This window comes from Perca fluviatilis, chromosome 7, assembly GCF_010015445.1.
Source record: "Perca fluviatilis chromosome 7, GENO_Pfluv_1.0, whole genome shotgun sequence".
In the NCBI taxonomy this organism is placed as follows: Eukaryota; Metazoa; Chordata; class Actinopteri; order Perciformes; family Percidae; genus Perca; species Perca fluviatilis.
The window spans coordinates 2,472,915-2,493,360 of record NC_053118.1 but is presented as its reverse complement, the minus strand read 5'-3'; the positions used below and the strand labels follow the sequence as shown (position 1 = coordinate 2,493,360).

The window sequence follows — 20,446 nt, the reverse complement described above, 5'->3', positions numbered from 1 at the left end:
AGGGAAGAAGCTTGGAGTAACGTAACTATGGAGCTAGAGCTAATCTTCAGTAACGCTATTCGTAATAGTATTACAAGAAACAGGCATCATTTGGTCTGTTTCCATGTAGTTACATAGTCACTTATAGGATCACTTCAGTGCTCAATTACCTATTTATGAGGGGGGAATAAACTTCAATATTTCGCCGTGAAAGCATGAACTGTCCTCTGGAGGACCTCCACCAGACCAGCGGGCGCCTGTGGATTGTTGTCGGCAGCGGCAGGCGAGGGAGGCGGGGAGGAAGTAGAAGGATTCCCGGTCGGGGCTGCTAGCCTGGCTAAGGAAACTACCACACAATTCGCCACTGCAGAGACTCATATTCACTGACGACAGCACACAAAATGGATATATATGCTACAAATACACATGGAACTGCTGCGTGATGATTATTACCGGAGCCTGGCTGAACACACTCACTCATCCCAGACGGCAGCTAGCAGCTAAGAGGGTAGGTGAATTTAAGCAATGGCTAAGTTGCTAAACGCATCTTGTTGTCATGTAAGGGCCCTGTTCATGTTGCACAGACATTTTAATTGCATTTTGTGTCTGTTAAGAGGCACAAAGACACTCTTTATCTTATGCCCCCATAACTGCCGTTTTAGCTGAGTGGGAGCTCTCGGCATTAGCTGCAGCAGCTCCGTGTTGCTAGCTCCGATTCGGCTCGTTTTTTTTTGCTATCGACAGTACTCATATACATATAGCGATCAAGATTAACGTAAAAATTGCCCGGAGTTCTCCTTTAAGTAAAAGTACTAATGTGTCGTGTTATGAATACTGTAATCACACAATTTCATAAACCTAAACAATACAAATAAAATGTGTATAAGCCTAAAAAGCATGATGTACGTATGAGCGTCTTCACTTACAGTTAAGAAGTGTTTTGTTAGTGTAGTTACGGCCTCACGTTGGCTTAGGCTACACATATTTTAATTAGTTTGACACTGCAAGGTTTATAGATTTTACATTTTGGAAAAAGATGCTGGTATCAGATCAGTACCCCGAGTTTGGGTCGGAGATATCGGGGGAGAGAAAATTGATTCGGTTCATGTTTGAATATTTGTAATTTGGTGGCTTGAAGAAGTCCATTTAAACATACATCAATATTTGTAATCTCTGTACTGACAGTCCGCTCTGCGCTGGAGGTTTCAGGTTTCTTTGCTGGCTTGCGTATGAGACAGCGATTGTTTTTTTAGATTAGAGACGAACCTAGTCAAGCTCGCCTGGGATACGTTTGAGCCTCAGCTTTCAGGGAAGGGCACAGACATCTCCCCCTTGCCCTAAATATGTAATTATAACAGTTTTTGTTAGAGGATTGGGTTAGGTATAGCAAATTATAACAAAGCAGAAAACTGTTATAAAGAAGAAACCTACAGAACGTCAACAGAAAGCTGTTGAATCATATATTACACAGGTGCTACTTTAGCTAATGTAAAAAAGGCATGCTCGAAAATGCCAAAGGTTGTTTCACAGTTATGTTAATATCAGTATCATCACATACAAGTATATAGCCAATGTTTTTTTGTGGGAGGTCATGCATGCCAGTGACCTTCAATGTATTTCAAATGAAAGCCATCAGCGCAGGAGAAGCCCTCACTGAGGACGAGTGTGTGTGTGTGTGTGTGTGTGTGTGTGTGTGCACGTCTGGCACGCAAGTGTTTGAGTTAAGACCAATTAGAGCGAGTGGATTCACTTTTCCGTGTACTCTCCCCCCTGAAATCATTGGCTGATTACTCCTTAACTCCCTACAGAGAACGTTTCATACATTATTTCTCTTATTCAATTTAATGGACACAGACAGAAAGAGAGAAAGAGAGAGAAGGGAAATAAATCAATGATTATAGAACTGTGTGTGTACAGATGCACTACATGACTTTTATGCTGTTGATAGCCCCAAGCTGAAATTGTCATATTCTCTAGATAACTTAAAAGGGGCAGTGCATAGGATTTAGGGGCATCAACTGGCAGAAATAAGAGTATATTATTCATAACTTTCCATCAGTGTATAATCACCTGAAACTCTGAATGGTGTTTGTGTTAGCTTAGGCTACATTTACATTGCTACGTTTTGATTTTTAAGCAAAGTTTTGAGCCAAAAGCGATCTCCGTGCACACAAGTGTGTTTAGCTCCAGTAGAACAAATCTCTGTTTAAACTAACACGCCCAAACCGCATATCTCATCAATGTTCTCGTTTACTGGGCATGAGCGTGCCGGGGGAAACAGGAGGCAGCATGTACATTGCAGGTAGTTGCCATGGTAACGTTAGTAGCTTAGTCTCAGAGAACGAGAAGTCATGACCAATAAGACCCAATCAGGAGGAGAAACATCAGAAGTGTTTTCAAATGTCTCCGGTTTAGGGGCTCTGAAATGCCAGAGCAGGGGGAATGCGAGGTGTAAACGTAACAAAAGATACCCGTTTTTTATACCAAAACGTAGCAATGTAAATGTAGCCTTAGACTGAGCCCTTCTTATCTACATAGGGAGCGGGTCCTCTTCCACAGAGTCCGCCAGGTTACACCACCGTGTTTCTACAGTAGCTCAGAACGGACAAACCAAACACTGGGCCGGAGCTCCGCGGTCGGCTCGTGATCTGCAGCAATAGTTCTATGGAGGTAAGAATGGCGCAAAATGCGAGAGCTTGTAGACTTGGTGTGAGCACTTGTACAATACGATGTGAGAACTTGTAGAACAAAAATCTGAACTTGTATGTGATAGTCACAGAAAGAAAGAAAAAAATTTAAAACACGAGAGCTTGTAAATACAACTCAGTGACTACAACTTCTCGAATCGGTCACTGCAACTTTGCATGTGCTCTCTCGCATCACAAATCGCTACGCTCCTTGACCTTCTTGCGATAAAAAACAAATACAATTTTGTAGCTGTAGGACAGGCTGTGGAGCTCTGAGCGAGCAGAGGAGGGCTGCTATCGCCACAAGAGTATTTAGTGTAGCATGGAAGCTTGGAAGGCACATGTGAAGTTGCAGTGACTGATTCAAGAAGTTGTAATCACTGACTTGTCGTAATGCAAACTGGATTCAATAAAAAAAATGAATATGAGTAAATTGTGGGTAGCTGTCTTTTTGTATTTATGTAAATATCAATTTAAACATTTGTGAACAATGTTTCTGTGACCTAAATTTCAACATACAAGTTCAGATTTTTATAAAGTATCATGTTTTTTCTTTTTCTTTCTGAACTTCAAATTCAGCTCACATGTGTGTGTGTGAAAATGTTGACATTCAAGTTCAGATTTTTTCTTTACACGTTCTTATATCGTATTCTACAACTTCTCACATCAAGTCTACAAGCGCTGACATTTCAGCGCAGGGACTATTTTCTCTGCGAAAAGCTAGTGAATCTGGCAAGACAACATGCTGATAATCTATTAGAAACAATATGAAGGATATATTATATATGATAGAAATAATATGATTCTGATAAAAATATGCATCCCATGCTTGCCAACTCTTTTTATTTTTCTGCCCCTTTGCCTGGAGTGCCTTGATTTTCATCCACCACAAGATGAAATTTTGAAATCTCAACATTTCTAAGAGAGAGAGAGAGAGAGAGGGGGAGTGGGGGTGAGAGCAGAATCGCTTGTTGACCTGCACAGAGAACTGTGCTTCTGGTGTGATCAGCCAGGCTACTGCTTGAGAAAAAAAAAATCAACATTGTGGCGTATCATGGCGCTTATCACCTCCTGTCTGAACCCTGCAGGCCACTGTAGGTTCTCTTATTATTGAGGTGAGCGGAGGGGTATTCAGTCGGTTGCAATCTGAAATCTCACCTCTAGATGCCACTAAATCCTACAAACTGCTCCTTTAATACTTGTGTGTGTGTGTGTGTGTATATTATATATACATATATATATATATACATATATATATATATATATATATACATATACATATATATATACATATACATATATATATATATATATATATATATATATATATATATATTGGCAGTTTTGTGTGTGACTGTACAAAGCAAAACCACTCTCACCTTTATGAGTTCCACATATAAACCACTGCTTTATGAAGTTAATTTGTCATATTTTTTACATTGATATAAGAATTGAGAGGCCATACAATCAAATCCATTTCCAACCTGTATTGGCAAAGAAGAGTAATTTTACTTTGGATAATATAAGTGGCCCATTATCGCTCACAGCATGGAGCAGTAGAGCCAGAGAGGATGACTTTTGATGTCTCCTGTAAATAGATAGTTTTTTACTGCTACTGTGTGGTTGAATGAAAGGACTTGCCCAAAATTGTTCACCTGATCACAGCACATGGTGAGTGGGGTTAAGGAGGAGACCATCCATCTCTCCAGACAAGCCAAAATAAACTAAGCAGGGATAAAAATCCTAGAACATGAGGTGGAATCACAGCAAAATCGATAGTTCAGCTCCCTCCGAGCAAATGGATAGAGTGGATGAATGAATGGATGAAAGAAACATAAAGTGACAGAGAGGCTGACACAGTGATAGAGTGAGCAAACAAACAGTCAGAGACAGACTGACAAACAGGACGAGCGAAGAATTGATTTACCCTGATGGTTTGTTGGACAGGCGTCAAGACGGATGGATGGAGACAAATGGAAACGCAGACAGACGGGCCAACACTGTGTCAGCGAGACAGACGGTGACACTCTGACACGTCAGGGCAGCAAAACACTGATAACATAGACCACTACACACTCTACGCCCATTTAGGCTCTCTGACATTTTATATCAGCACTGTATGCTGCAATATCAACCGTTCCCAGCAGAAAGCCTTCATATCATATCAGGAATGACAAATATGATTCTTTTTCAAGTCTGTGCAATTCCATAAACATCTAGTAAATGCATTTTTCCAATTTGCTCGCGTTTGTTGATGAATTAACCCTCCTGTTGTCCTCGGGTCAAATTTGATATTATATCAGACATTTTGGGTTTCATTCGACCTAATTTCCCCAAAAACAACACAGATAGTTCCATTCAACGCTCTTCGCAAGTGAAATGAAGGATCAGTTCACTCACTACTTTTATTGAATTTTATAGCATTTGAAAAAAACAATTGAAATGCTTTTAAAAAAGTGCTGACTAAACTTCAACATAAGTTCCCCTGATGTTAGCTATTAGTCACAATAATTCATAATTGCAGCATTTTAACTCAAAAGTTAGATAAGTTTCTTGACTAAGTTGACTAAGTTTATTGACTGTTAGAGTCAAAAAAAGTGTAAAACAATAATAATAAATTGGTTTTACTGGTGAAAAAAAGCACAGAAAAAGTGTTAATTCGGCAGGAAGACAACACAAGGGTTAACAAAGATAACACGAGAGATTGCAAGAAAAGTTTGAGCATTTCTCATTAGACACAGAAAAGATGAAGAGTGTAGTTGCATGAAGAGAAAATCCAGGTGGAGATAATCGTGTGATTGACAGAGGGATTAAATCGGTAATCCCAAAGATATGTATTAAATGTAGCCTACCCTCATGTCTGTACTGTCACAACAAATGTATATACATTTGTTTCGGTGCTTGTGGATGCTATATATGAGGCAGGTTGTTTGTGATGAATGGGATCGGGGGGGGACTCTAGGTTTGCATAAGGGAAGGAGAGAATGGCAGAATATATGAGCGAGTGTGTTTGTGTGAAATGTGGGGAGAAAGAGTGAGACACAGAATGAGTAAGTGTGAGAAACAGAGAAAGAGAGAGAGAGACCCAGAAAGATATACAGACAGAGGGAGAGAAACCTGGCTCCATAAAGACGTGAGCAGAATGCTGGCGGATCGGAGCGAGAGGGAGGTGATCTATAGTTTAGTCAGTAGCAGCGGGTCACGACAAAGCCTTTAACAGTAATGTCCTGGGAGTGGCCTCGCACAGGGGACCCGCGCTCCATTTTACAGCCAAGCGACTGAGACTGAGACGCCGTGGCATGACAGCTGGAGCAGTAAAGCCGGCCTCTAGCACCATCCATAACATGAAGGAGGCGTAGACGCCGCTGATACCGCCACAAAACACCCGGCCCGAGGCCACACCGACAGCTGGCGAGTGGAGAGGGATGAAGAAAAAAAAATGGGGCTCGGGAAATGATAGGAAGTTGTAGCCGAGACAAAGGAGGGAGAGAAGAAGAAAAAAAAAGGAGCAAGGAGACATATTTGCAGATTCAGACAGACACAGAAAGAAAGCGGTGGGATCTGAAGATGATCCACATCAAAGGAGGGACTAAGAAAACAAACCGAGAGAAGGGGAAATGGGGAGGAGAGACGAGGTAGCCTACCGCTCAGAGGCGCAAGGTGTAGAATTTTAATGGAAGAATTCTTTCAACAGTCTCTTTTAGTGTCTCTCTTTTAATTATTACTATATTACCTGGCAAGTCAATTGACAGAAAAAGAATCTTCAATAATTTAATCGAGCAATTGTCATGTCAGTCATGTATTAAACAAAATAATAAAGCATTGTCTCTCTCGCTCTGTCTCACATGCGGCGTCATTCACTAATATGTCCGTAGAAATGTTCTTACTTTGCGCATAAAGTGCGCATGCAAAATTACAGTCACATTCAATTTTGTTCTTACCACCGTGCGTATGTAAGTGAATCAGAATCATTCTAGTCTTGCATTGCCAGATGTTTCTCCCCAGCACCGTCAGCGCTGCAGTATGGTCCGGCTACACTGCCTATATGTATTCTGGGATAGGGGGGAAATGCTCTGGCTTGTTTGTATTTCTTTAAACTAATCACAACTGTCCTGAGCGGCACTTAGCCCACATAGCGGAGATAGCGAGAGCGGAGGAACATCCGCTGCGTAAGAAATGCGTTCAATGTATATCCATTATGGAGTGTTGAGCCAAAAGCGATCTCCGTGCACACAAGTGTTTTTTTGCTCCGGTAGAAGAACTAATCTCTGTTTAAACTGTAACGGGCAAACTGCATATCTGGTCAGTGTAATGCTTATCAGTTCAATTTTCTAAGCACAAACGGACATTTGGAAAAACAGAAAAACGGGTTCAAATATACAATTTTTAGATCTTTAAACTTTTTCCAATTTTCTGTTTTTATTCAGAGGATCAGAAATTTCGAAAATTACAAAATTGCGTCTGAGCTCCAATTATTCAATACTGCGATGGTATTCTCTCCCTCGTTATGCCTAGTTATGCCCTACACACACACACACAAACACACACTTGAAGCAAGCACCTCTGACCCCAAAGTCTAGCAGTTTTTTGTTTTTTTTGGTCCATATGCAGTTAATGACCTGCATATTCCACAAAGTAGAGGGAGAGAATACCATTGCAGTATTGAATAATTGGAGCTCAGACGCAATTTTGTAATTTCTGATCCTCTGAATAAAAAACTGGATATTTTAACCCATTTTTCTGTTTTCCAAATTTCTGTTTGTGCTTAGAAAATTGAACTAATAAGCGTTACACTGACCATATCTCATCAACATTCTCGTATACTGGGCAAGAACAGGAGGCAGCATGTATACTCAGCCTGTTGCTGGTAGTTGCCATGGTAACAGTTAGGGCTGCACAATTAATCACAATTTTATTGAAATCGCAATATGGACTAGTGCAAAATCCAAATCGCAGGGGGGGCGCAATATTTGTTAAAGGCAAAATCTGTGTCAAACCATTCTGAATGAAGTATCGTGGGGCTGCAGAGACGTCCCGGACTACAGACCCTATCCTACAGACAGATAGATCAAATCTTTGTTTGGTACAGATTCTTGCAAAAATCACACTACATGACTATAGTACATTTTTATTTGGGTTTCAATGAAAATGAGAATGATGATCCAAAAAATGTATCATACCCTCCAATATCGTGAATCATATTGCAATCACAACATCAGTCAAAATAGTAACCCAATCAGGCGGTGAAACTTTGGCATCAGGGTCGGTGTTGCCAAAGGTCTCCGTTTGCGGCCGTTGAGACTACAGCACAACCCCGCAGATTCCAAACCAAAACGGGTCAGAAGTGTTTTCAAATCTCCGGTTTAGGGGCTCTGAAACGCCACAGCAGGGGGAATGTGAGGTGTAAACGTAGCAAAAGATATTTGTTTTTAAACCAAAATATAGCAATGTAAATATAGCCTAAGCCAGACTAGAATCATTCTAGAATGAAAGGTGCTGTTTGCAATGTGCAAACTGCCACACACCCATTTCTCCATATAAGGAAATACGTTTGCCTAGAGGTGTATCGTGGAGAAAGCGGTGAAGTTGTTGTAAGAGACAAGCATGGCCCCCAAATTAGAAAAGCAAAAGAAAGTCACGACTGAAGGAATTTAAACAACAGTGGACTTTTCCGAAGTGTGTCCTTGGGAGTGACGATGTTAAAAAAGAAAAGAGGCTTGGGCTGCAAAAACTGATGCAGTGATGTAGTGTCCCCTTAAATACGGACTGTGGCTCAGGTAGAAAAGAAATGGGTTGACATTAAAGTTGATGAAGAAGAAAAAATAGGCAACGGGTGGAGGACAATGACAACCTGATCTGTCAGCCCATTATAAGAGAGTCGCCGAAGTTAATAACAAACATCCTGGTGGATTATTTCTATGAAAAGAGGGTAAAAGTGAGGCCATCCAGCAAGGCCTTCCACCCAGAGGTCATTTATTTTATATATTGTATTGTACTGATATTTTTGTAATTAACGAGAACAACATATTTTTACAATGACAATAATCAATGAGAATTTAAGAGCGACAATTTCATAGTTATTTATTAGAGTTGGCCAAGGCATTAGTAAATGAATGGTTTGAAATATTGTTGTCTATTAAAGCCTTTTTTAATGAATGTGGTTTTAACATGCTATGCCTTTAGTTCAAATATTCTAAGACAGCTGCTGGGCCTTCATTATGTGTGCTTATACAGTACATGGATTTAAAGTTCAAAATTTATTCTCAGAGTACAAACTAATTCAGGTAAGAACACATTGAAGAATCCTGGATTTGGGCGTAAAACGTCCGTACGCACGGTTCAAGCACAGATTTCTGCGTACACTGTTTGTGAATGAGGCCCAATGTCTTTTTAGGTTGTGGATTGTCATTTGGACCAAACAATCTATTTGAAGAATTGATTTACAGCAAAAAGAGAAGGAAGTTACTGTGCTTCCAAAACAAAAAGTTCTAAGGATTTCAGATTTTCTAGCAACATATAGCGCATATGAAAGGCAGCAAAGGGCTGATGTGAAAATGACTTCTAACAAAGCTGTCTTCTACATAGAGACAAGACAATGTGTTAAGGAGGGGCGTGGGTGAACATAGCACCAACCTTTCTGTAAAAGAGAGCACAGGAGGGGATACAGGTAATGTGGTCTTAAATATGAAAAGAAATAACACTGACAAATACCATTGGCAGAAAATAGAGCCAATCATCTCAACCATGACAGGAGTAGAAGTAAACACAACAGGGTTGGGGACTGAAGCCCCTCAGACAATAAGCAAACACATTGCTGAAGTGTTCTTGAGCAACACACTGAGTCCCTACAAAAATCAATAGGGTATCACATTCACTGTTGTAGTATTGTGCAGTATGACACTCACTTTACTTCTAACACAAGAGCCAGAATCCCTGCAGCGATCGGAGCCGCACTGGATGTTCCTGGAAAGTGTGTTACACAGCCATCATCGATGGTGGTCACAGTGACCTGGAGAGACAACCAAACCAAATATGTTACAAGATACAGCTATGTAGATGTCATATCAGTTCATAGAGTAAAACGATTGGTGCATGTGAGCTGAAATGGATTTCTGTGGGAAGTTGTTGGAAAAAGAATGCAGCTTTACAGAAAATCCGGCCAGTGGAGTTCCCACACTGTAGCAGCCACTAGTGCTGGGATGATATGTTTGATGATTCTTTCACGATACCTGGGCGCCGGTTCAATTTGTATTGCGATTTTCATCTATTGCGATTCTAGAGGTATTGTGATTTGATAGTATTGAGAGTATTGCAATTTTCTTTTTCTTCTTTAACAAAAACAAAAGTTGAATAATACACTTCCAGGGACAATATATCATGAGACATTTCTAAAAACTAATTGTTTTCTAAGAAGAATGCACATCACATGTCTGTCAGTCTGACATTTATTACATTTGTACAGAAGTACATAGCATGGATTTTCTGTATTTGGTCTGTTTTGGTGGCGGCGGTACCTTATAAACTATAAAATATTTAGGTGAATCATTGGTAAAAATTAAAAGAAATAACAATAATATTGATTCTGGGGAAAAGAATCAATTTTAAAAATCGTCACAATTTTTTTTTTCTCCCACCCAAAGCAGCTACTGTATTAGACATTAGAAGACATCAACACAGCTTTACAGTGATGATAATAAAAAAATAAAAACGTGTGTCTAGTCTGACCACCTGCTGATGTGAGTCTGAAAAGAGCAGGCAGACAAGCAGACAAAGGTGACATCACACTGATAAAACTGGCCTGTTTCTGTTTCTGTAGCCCTGGAGTTGGCACTGCGTTTCTTCCTAGCTTTTCACTGTTACCTCCGCCATCAACACCTAGGCTTCTTCCTCTCCCTTTTCTCAGCCACTACAGCCATGCTTTACCTCCAATTAACACTTGTTTGCTTCTGTGTGTGTGTGTGTATGTGTGTGTGTGCATGCGTGCGTGTGCGCCCAGCAGTCACCTAGGTCATTTGGCAGGTCTCCAAAAATATCACACCAGTCTCTGCTCTTTAACAGGCTTCTCACAGTTCACAGGAGCCAAAGAGCAGGGCTGCTTACCCACCCACCCCCACACACACACACACACACACACACACACACACACACACACACACACACACACACACACACACACACACACACACACACACACATTAATGATAAACACTGTTGTTAGATGTGTGAGGCGGTACATGCACACTAACCAGAGGTAGTGGGCCTCCCACGCCGGCCCCTGTCAGAGTGACGGCCATCACACCGGGGCACGGCTCACCGAAGAAGGTGGGCTTCCCTGTTTGAGAGACAGCGCCGATGGCAACGGTGTATATGGAGTTCACATAACCGTCGGCACCGCAGTGGTCACGCTGCATTCCACCATTACCTGCCGCCCACACAAAGACGCTGCCCTTCCCACCTCGGCCCTGATAACACAAACAGAGGCTGAGAGTGAGAGAGCGAGTGAAAAGATGAATTGCATAAAGAATGTTTCCATCTAGTGGTCAGCAGAGCATGTCAAATATCACATATGAAAATATGCAGTACATCACACTGTGTATATTTACATAGTGCTCAATCAAAGGGAGGAAAAATAGGATTCCTTAGTATAGAAAAAAAGCCACAATTCAAAGAAAAATATATTTTTTTAAAGTCACTAATGTTGGGTAAGTTGTTAATTTTTTGACAGAGTCAGTTAGTGATGGTAAGGTTTTACCCTTGGTGAAAACGTTTGAGGATAGTTATGGTTGTACCGAGTGGATATTAGAGAATTTAGTCATTTTGAACTTAAATTTGTTTTTTAGTTGTTTAGATATGCTGAAATCTGTTTGTTTCAGCATCATATGGATCACAAAGAATGTGGGCGCACTGCTTTTTCATACTCACAACACAAGCACAGATTACACAAATCAAACCTGAAACTAAAAGTTAACTAAAACCCCAAAAAATGTCAGAGGTCCGATTTGGAATACACTTAAACATGGACGGATAATAAGACGGGCCCCTGGGCTCAGACACGTAAAAGATGACTTTTGGTGTTCAATTGATAATAACTGTCATTCAAACCGTCACTGTCACTTCATGAGGGGCGGTGGGACCATTTGAACCCTTGGCCCCTGTGTCAGTGCACAGTATGTCTGCACAGTATGTCTATTAATCCATCCATTGCTTGGAATATATTAACACAATAGGATTGTATCTCAAAACACCCAAATAAGCTCATGCTAGTGGAAAGAACACCCATCGACTGGTGGAAAGATGACTTCTTTACAGCCAAGTTTAAATAGGACCAATTTTCAATTATTTCTAAATCCCACTCTAATCCGAAACACTCATTTTGTAAACTCTTGAAAATAAATGGGTGTGCATTTAAACTCATCTACATAATCCCACCGCTGGACATTTTGTCTTTCCGATCTCAGCTGCACTGACAGTGTGGATGTCTGCATTACATCTGACAGACAGCAGTGTGAACGTGGAGATGAAAGCCGTGCCTTGCGAGTTCCTAGCCGAAGGGCTTGCGCTGTCAGGCTGTGCGGCCCGTCCATCGCGGCCCCGTCGTCCCGCGGGCCCCAACTGCAGACGTAGATGTCTATGAAGGGGATGTTGAAGGTCAGCGCTGTGGCCTCCATGGCATCAGTGACGGAGCCGTCCAACAGGCGGATACCTGAACGGATCCAAAAGGTCACACAGATCAGAGTTCGGATGGAGGCTTGTGGAAAAAAAACTAACATAAAATGTACCGGAAGAGCATTTATTTCATTCTGGTTCTGCTTCAAAACAGACACAAGGATTGTGTTTTTACATTGTAAAAGTTAATGTGATATGCCACCAACACACAGTTAACGTAGAGCTGTGACTATCTTCCTGGAAATAATGGCTTTTGATGTTTTGCTGGATTATCAGTAAATCAAAAATCCTTTTAGAAACAATATCCAATATCCACCCTCATGGATTTATAATATGTGCTTTAATTTTCCTGTGGCGTGGTGTCAGCTCATTCATTTGCCAATTATCTGAAGTGTAGATTAGTGTTTGGATGTATGTTAAAGACAGTTTCATTCATTTAATGCCTTTTTATAAATGTATGCATAACATGAATTCTAAAACAAAAAAGGAAAGTATTTACACCTATTGATGATAACATAATGATAAAATACACAAATAATATACACATATGCAGTATATATATATATATATATATATATATATATATACACACACACACATACTGTATATATACACATATATATATAAATATATATACTGTACATGTATATGATAACATAACTCTCAGTGACAAACGTAAAATAGAACATAAAAAAGGCTTATGACACATTGAAATGGCTATACTGCTTGCAATACTTGCAATATGACTGTGGCCATAGCAGCCAAGTTTGCCATGCAATGTTATATTTTAACATCACTGAATAGCTACAGTGAAAGAAAGCTGAGGTTAAGTATTTTCTTCTATTCACCTCCAGGGAGCATAGAATGTGTCACACTGATTTAGTACAGTATGCTATTAAAGTTGTGAATTGCAGCCAAAATGACCCAATATGTAGCATACACATAACACGTGGTTAGAATGATTGATTATTTCACATTATGTAACGTTTTGTCAGTCCACTACTGAAAAATTGCACACAGGCTCGAGCCAAAAGTGTGAGACATGTGCTTCAACAGAGTGATTGGCCGCTTGCTGTAAACACAACATTGAAGTATTACACCTTTTCATTTGAACTTATTAGCAAACAGTTGCATATACACATGCAGCAGATTCATGGCAACATTAGCATTCATTTTTAGAGGTGTTTCTGATGAATGTACTGTACCTAATCAGAAACATTCTGGGCCAGATGTACAGACATTTGCGAATGTAGCGTTCTCAGCGCCATGGCCAACCCGCAGAAAGCGCACGCTGTGATACTTCAGCTTACCCTAACGTTGTATTTACCAAACCTGCAGTTCGTCGGGTAATCAGCGCCTTTCTCCGCCCACTATACTGTAAATTGCGCTGTAGCAAAGCGTTAGGTACTGGTGCTATGATAGAGTGCAGACTGCGATATTCCCACTGCTGATGCTAGGACTGTTTGAAATGATCCCGATGCACAATTGAATGCATATGCATGACACGGAAAAGCACACTTTGCCATTTTCAGTTCCTGGGACAGGCAGTTTTTACCTCAGTGCAGCCTGTTTGTACATACCTCGCCATGCTTTTACGCACACGTTGCGAAACAAATACGCCTGAAGTGGCCGCAATCTACATCTGGCCCCCAGTCCCCTTTTAGCTCTGTTTTGGTCTTTACCAACTCCCCTCCCCTTAGCATTATCAAAGATATTCCTCCTATGGACTTCAGATGATAATTTACTTAGAATTAATAAAAATAATAATACTAAATAACATAATAAAATATTACTTTTGCTTTCTTGAATACAATACATTTCCATGTCGTCATATCATTTCAGACATTTATATGCAGTCCAAATTTCCTTTTTCTAAAGAAAATACACTGACGGGGATTTCACATGAAATGTAGTTGTGAGTTTTCACTGAATAGTATTCTCAGATGAGTTTGAAAGGTGATTGTATTGTAAAATCAAATCAAATGTTTCTTCTTATTGTCTTAATATATTCTGCTCTCCATGTATCAAAATGTTTTTCAAATGATAAACATACATCCATTCCAGCCTTGTTTATCATGCATAACCTGTCTTCTCTCTGTTGCTTCATCACATTCATGTAGTGTACAGTATACTTTTAAAACAACATCAAATCTAACCGGAGCACAAACATTCACTGAGACAGACAGAAGAGGTAAAGCTCACTCGATCCTCATTGTGAAACAGCAAGCACGAGTCTCCACAGCACACAGTAGTTCCACATGCATCTTTCATTTGGGTCTCGCACCTTCATCTCCTGTGTGCCAGACTCTGTTTATGAGTCGGGATCAAATAGACTCAGCAAGGTGAAATTAAGACTAACTTTGGAAAGAGATTCCTGGTCTTGCCTTTCCCCTCTTTTTGTCAATTCTGCAAGAGGCTCTCATCAGCCGCTGACGAATGAGGAAGGCTCAAGAGTTAAAGATCACAGAGCAGAGTTCAAATGTCAGAGTTCAACCGAGGGATTCCTCTATTCATGCTCCATATTTGGTGCTGATAACACCACTGGCTGATCGTTCATACAGCTGTGTTCAGATCTGAGTGCTGTGGGACATTTCTTTTACTCAAACATATCATGTACTCCTCATTAACTTGTGGTTTATAGAACTCTTATAGTATCCTATAAAAAAAACTTTGATTTCACATCAGAAAATGGGCTATCTCGTGTATTCGGTTCATTCATCCCTCACCCATGTTACAACCAACACTAAAAAACCCATTACTGAAGCTCCCTCTAAAAAATGAGCTGTTAAATAGGGTCAGCACGGCTCAATAGCAGCCAGTCACCGTGTAGTCTGTTGCTGTCACACAAACATATACAAATACATTCACATGAAATAAATGACATGCTCTCAGTCTTTTGCTTTATCAAGAAATATTCAGGATCACTTCAATTCTCTAAAGCTTCATCTTAAAGGCTTTCAAACAGACATTTGCTCCACAGTTGATGAGGCTACTTTCAGCTGTAATTTGGCACCACAGACAAAATGTTTCTGCCGTCACAGACAAAATGTTTCTGCCGTTAATACTTATGCTTACAACCAACAAGCATGAAACATGTTAATTTTCATCCAAGCCAAATATGGCACTAGCACTTTAATTTGCAAGGTCATACGAAGTTGTAAAAGGCTTCTTTTTTCTTCTTCTTTTAAAAAAAATTATGTAACACAAAACAAAACAAAATGTTTGGACAGTCATCCTTTCATAATGTGGGCGAAAAATGTGTCTGAATCGTAAATTTTTGAATAAATGAAATGCATGTTGTTTAACTGTTTTCTGAGGAAAAGCAATATAAGGTTCAAGGTTCAATATGGGTTCAAGGCATGCTGTCAAAAATCTTATTTTATCAACTTCAGGTAATTAAAGGTGAAAAATTGATTAGTTAGTCATCTGCCTCTTTATTTAATATTTTGATTACATCAATTCAGAAAGCTACACTGTCCCTCACAAACAAATCCACCTTCTTATTATTAATAATAATATTAAATAATGCTTGTGTTAAGCATGTGTTGTCTAGATTGTAGTTGCTTCATAGTATTCTCCAAATGCAAAGTGATTTTTCTATGCATTTTATTTTTGCATTATCACACAATAGTGACTACTTTAAAAGAAATTAGTGGCCCTCGACAAGCGTTTTTGAAAATGCCATGTCTTGGCCACTGCAGCACACCCACAATGCACTGCCTCCCACTGTCTTGATAAGCCTGTATTGTTTTCCTCACCTCCGATCCTGGCATTGAAGGCGATGCCCACACCGCAGTAGGAGTTGTTGGCCTCCATGGCAACTTCCCCTGCACATCGGGTACCGTGACTGAAACAGAGGGGGAATAAGATGACAGCCACTTACTGAGACTCAATACGCAGAGATGTGAGATGTCTTTGTTTTGGATGTGCTGACCTGAGCACACCCCCAAATTAAGCCTGGACAGACAATTGCATACAGTACATTTTGATTTTAAGACTGGTACAGACAAACACCAAGATACTGGAAACTGCAGCTCAAACCAAGGGAAACATTCTGCAGCTGATTCCCTGTTCATACACAGCACTGAAATTATTGAATTTTTGCATGACATACTTTTGTAATATTACATTGTGAGAGTACAAATCCTTCAGTGGGCAAATTTACCGTTCGTAAACAGACAGTTCACCCCCAAACCCAGAATATATTTTTTCCTCTTATCTGTAGTGCCATTTATCAATCTAGATTGTTTTGTTGTGAGTTGCCCAGTGTTGGAGATATCGGCCGTAGAGGTGTCTGACTTCTCTCCAATGTAATGGACTAGATGGCTTGGGTGCTCAAAGTGCCCAAAAAATACATTTGAAAAACTCAACAGCAACTAGTCTTTTCAGAAATCATGACCCGGTTACTGAAGATGATCCATCCATTTTAACGGGAGGGAAAACTGTTTGACCGGGGAACAGACTTCGACACAACACCTGTTCTGTAAAACCAAGGCCAAACTGGACCAAACATGAACTAGTTCAAAATGCAAAGTTATGAACCATAAACGTGAACTTTTTATCTGTGTTGCTGGAATGTAAACTACCCCATATCCAATAAAAAGAACCGCTAACATTAGCCTAAACTCTAGTCAGAAATAGTTGACCAGCTTCCACACCGAGGAAAAACTAAACAGTGGATATGACATCATTAATGGGGCTTTTAACAAAAATGTAACCTGTAACCCCACAAAATGCTACAAAATGTTAGCTAATGGAATGCTTCGTGGCCTAACACTGGGTTCGGTTACTGCTGTAAGTTAGTTAGCCTGGACATGAAAATGTTTGCATCTTACTTTAGAGCAGATAAATACACTGTTTAATCCATTCTTACACTTTCTCTTTTGGGTTTTAGACAGGCTAATTAAAGGTGCTCTAAGCGATGTCACACATGTTTTGTCACATACATCAAACATCTCCTCACTATCCGCGAGCTGCCTGTCCCCTGAACACACTGTAAAAAAAACTGCGCCAACCTGCACCACGAAACATAAACAGTATTCTAGCCAATAACAGACAAGAAGGATTTGGGGGGGGGGGTTGGGGGGTTAGTGCGCGGAAGGGAGGGGGGAGGGGACGGGATGAGGAGGAGGGAGGGGCGAGATAGCCTCCGTTTTGTCGGACAATACTTCGACCGTCAACAAGAAGTACCTTTAAATCGGTCTGTTCATTGACTCTCCCAAGAAAGAAAGGTAGGACAACAGTCATTACCTATTCTCCTCATCTCTGACGGGCATGGGATCATGAGACAGGCCGTGTGAAGAACGCAGGTCAAAACTGGCGAGAGCCTCCTGCAATCCAGACAGAAAACAAATGGAACATAGTGTAACACAATGGAATGGTTGACGCACAAAATCACAGTGACATGACAGGAAATGAAGGAATCCCATGAAAAGCTTGTGATACTGGCACTTGAATTAGTCTGACAACATTTTTCTCCTGACTGACGGCAATCACTGTCACTGAGGAGATGCCCGTGACTGTCTGTGTGGTTTATGTGTGCCTCATAAAAAGTGAACATGTTTGAATGACTTGTTTGCCAGTGTATATAGGCATAACGGGAGGAGGATGTCTTGGCAGCAAACCGTACAAGAGCAATTATTATCTCTCTCCAGCCAGGCTTATCCATGCCAGACAATCTGCTCTGACAAAGCACAAGTTGGCCTGTGTGCTTCAAACTGCCTATAGGATTATAAATGACAAGGCAGGAGCAAACAACACTGCCACTCCACATATGCTTTATGGCTAGCCAATGTAACACCAGCCTGACAGGATAAAACAGCTTTATCACTATACAAACATTTTATTGTCTCAGGTTTTAAGTAATATAGAAGTTGGGCAGTTTAAAAGAAAGACAATACACAGATTTCAGTCTAATGAAAATCCAAGCATGTTTGTGTAACCAAACAGGACTGATGGGAAAGTATGACCTCATAAAAATAGAACTGAATTAGAAATGAGATTACATACCGATCCCTGAGATCTACAGTACTGTAGATCTCAGGGATTGGTATGCAATGTACATGAGATCACTAGAATGGTAGTCTAGATACATAATGTTCCACTTCCGGGATTGCTGCGGTGCCACCGGAAATTCAGCCAGATGTCCCTCATTTAGGCCGGAGGTCCCTCACCTTCCTCTTCCTTTGTGTTGGCGTTCTAACCTCCGGTGGATTTGTGAGGACTATGGTTAACTGCTCCTCAGATCTCTGCAGGGTAAATCCAGACAGCTAGCTAGACTATCTGTCCAATCGGAGTTTTCTGTTGCACGACTAAAACTACTTTTGAACGTACACATGTTCCACCAAAACAAGTTCCTTCCTGAGGCTTTTTTGCAGAGGCACAGTTGCGCCTAGCGCCGCCCATGACGATTGTGATTGGTTTAAAGACATGCCAATAAACCACAGCATGTGTTTCTGCCATCCCAGAATGCTGTGTGGACTAGCCAAACCCTCCTTCGCAGCGCTGTGGAGGTAGGTCTGGCAATGCGAGACTACTAGAATGGTAATATTTTACTGCCCAGCTTAAATAACATTTAGCGGTGATCGGTTATTGTTCAAACATCTCATTTTGAGTTTACTTACAAAGTTTTTCTTCAGGTCCTTGTTTGTGTGATCTACACCTGAAAATGACAACAAAAAACAAAGACAACATTTTTTTTTTATAAATTTGTCAAAACTCAAACTATGATCTGAACACTGAGACATTTGATGCTCTGGACAAAGAAGTTTAAAAAAATCAACTCCACAGTTTTAATGTTTTGGTGCCTAAGTGCATTCATTTCATTTCATTATTTTCTGTGGAGCCATGAAAGAGCCGTTTCAAGTCATTTGAACTTGCAGTGTGGTAGACAGCTTATTAAAACTGTGAAAATCTGAGTACCCTACTAATTGGTGTAATTAATTTGCCAAAATGTAACGGTGAAGTCTATTTTTCAAAGCAAATTTTGTCAAGATCCAGGCTTTGCTGTGTGAGGTACTGCACCTGACTGATGGATGAGTGACTGAACAAACTGGAATAGAATAATCTCTCGTCCCTCAAATTTCAACTGCATTCATTTTACCATCCGTTTGATTTCTTAGTATTTCCTTCACTGCACACTTTTTCCTGCATATTTTATCATTCTCTTTTTCCACATCAGTTGCCTTTCTTTCACTTGCCCCCTCACCGTCCTCCCCCTCTCTCCTCACCCCAACCACCACCTCCTCCTCCTCCCCCATCTCTGCTGCATCAGGGCTCCTGTGGTCTCAGCGAAAGACAAACGAATGAGGGCCCCAGGAGGGCCGTGCCTGCTCTGCCAGACATCACTCACACTCTCTCTCTCTCAATCAGACACACACACACACACACACACACACACACGGGACCTGGCAGCCTTTGTCCCATGCAGGCCGTGCCTCCGGGTTGTCATGGTAACCTACAGCCAGTTTTGCCGTTGAGGCCTGATTGTGTTGAGCTCAGGCAGGATGGAGCTCTGGGTGGGTGAAGCCTCATTGGAGCCTGCCATGCCATGCCATGCTGTGCTGGGCCATGCCATGCCAGGTCAACTTGCTATGTCCTCTATAAAACCCACTGATGCTTTATTCTCTCCTCATCCACCACTTTGGATCTTCTTCAGACACACATCCTCCTTTGCTGGTTGGTTGGTTGTTTTTCTCTCTGTATTTTAACCCTAGTTGGAGTTACTAATGCTGGGAATCAAACTCTAGGGCTACGGTCAGACTGAAGGCCAAAGTGACCATAATCTGATTTTTTCATGACAGTGTGAACAGCCCAGGTCACATCGCATCCGATCTTTTCCAGTTCTGATTTGGGCCACTTTCATATGTATCGGATTATTTTTAAATGCGACCTCAGTCTGGACAGTGAGATGGGAATTCATGCGACTCTGACGTCACTCTAGAGCTACCATGGTTTCCCATAGACTTTACATGGTGAAAGATACGTCAAAAATACAAAAATTCTGAATAACCAAACACAAACACCTCCTCCTATCATGGAGACTCTTTACTGTAGGCCGTGTCAAAAGTAGTAGCACCAAGTAGTAGGCACACTGTCAAAATTTCTTGCGGAAT

At 40.8% G+C, this 20,446-nt stretch overlaps 1 protein-coding gene across 5 annotated transcripts in view; it reads right to left on the bottom strand.

Annotated features, from left to right (window-relative positions):
- LOC120561851 (proprotein convertase subtilisin/kexin type 4-like) overlaps window positions 1–20,446 on the bottom strand; it is a 271,064-nt gene that overhangs the window by 96,334 nt on the left and 154,284 nt on the right. For all 5 annotated transcript variants that reach the window (XM_039805152.1, XM_039805150.1, XM_039805148.1 and 2 more), the window contains 6 exons: window positions 18,956–18,993; window positions 17,583–17,662; window positions 16,091–16,179; window positions 12,197–12,369; window positions 10,913–11,128; window positions 9,572–9,675 (listed from right to left, as the gene is read on the bottom strand). In XM_039805152.1, coding sequence (XP_039661086.1) covers window positions 9,572–9,675; window positions 10,913–11,128; window positions 12,197–12,369; window positions 16,091–16,179; window positions 17,583–17,662; window positions 18,956–18,993 — 700 coding nt within the window. The remainder of the gene's footprint in view (window positions 1–9,571; window positions 9,676–10,912; window positions 11,129–12,196; window positions 12,370–16,090; window positions 16,180–17,582; window positions 17,663–18,955; window positions 18,994–20,446) is intronic.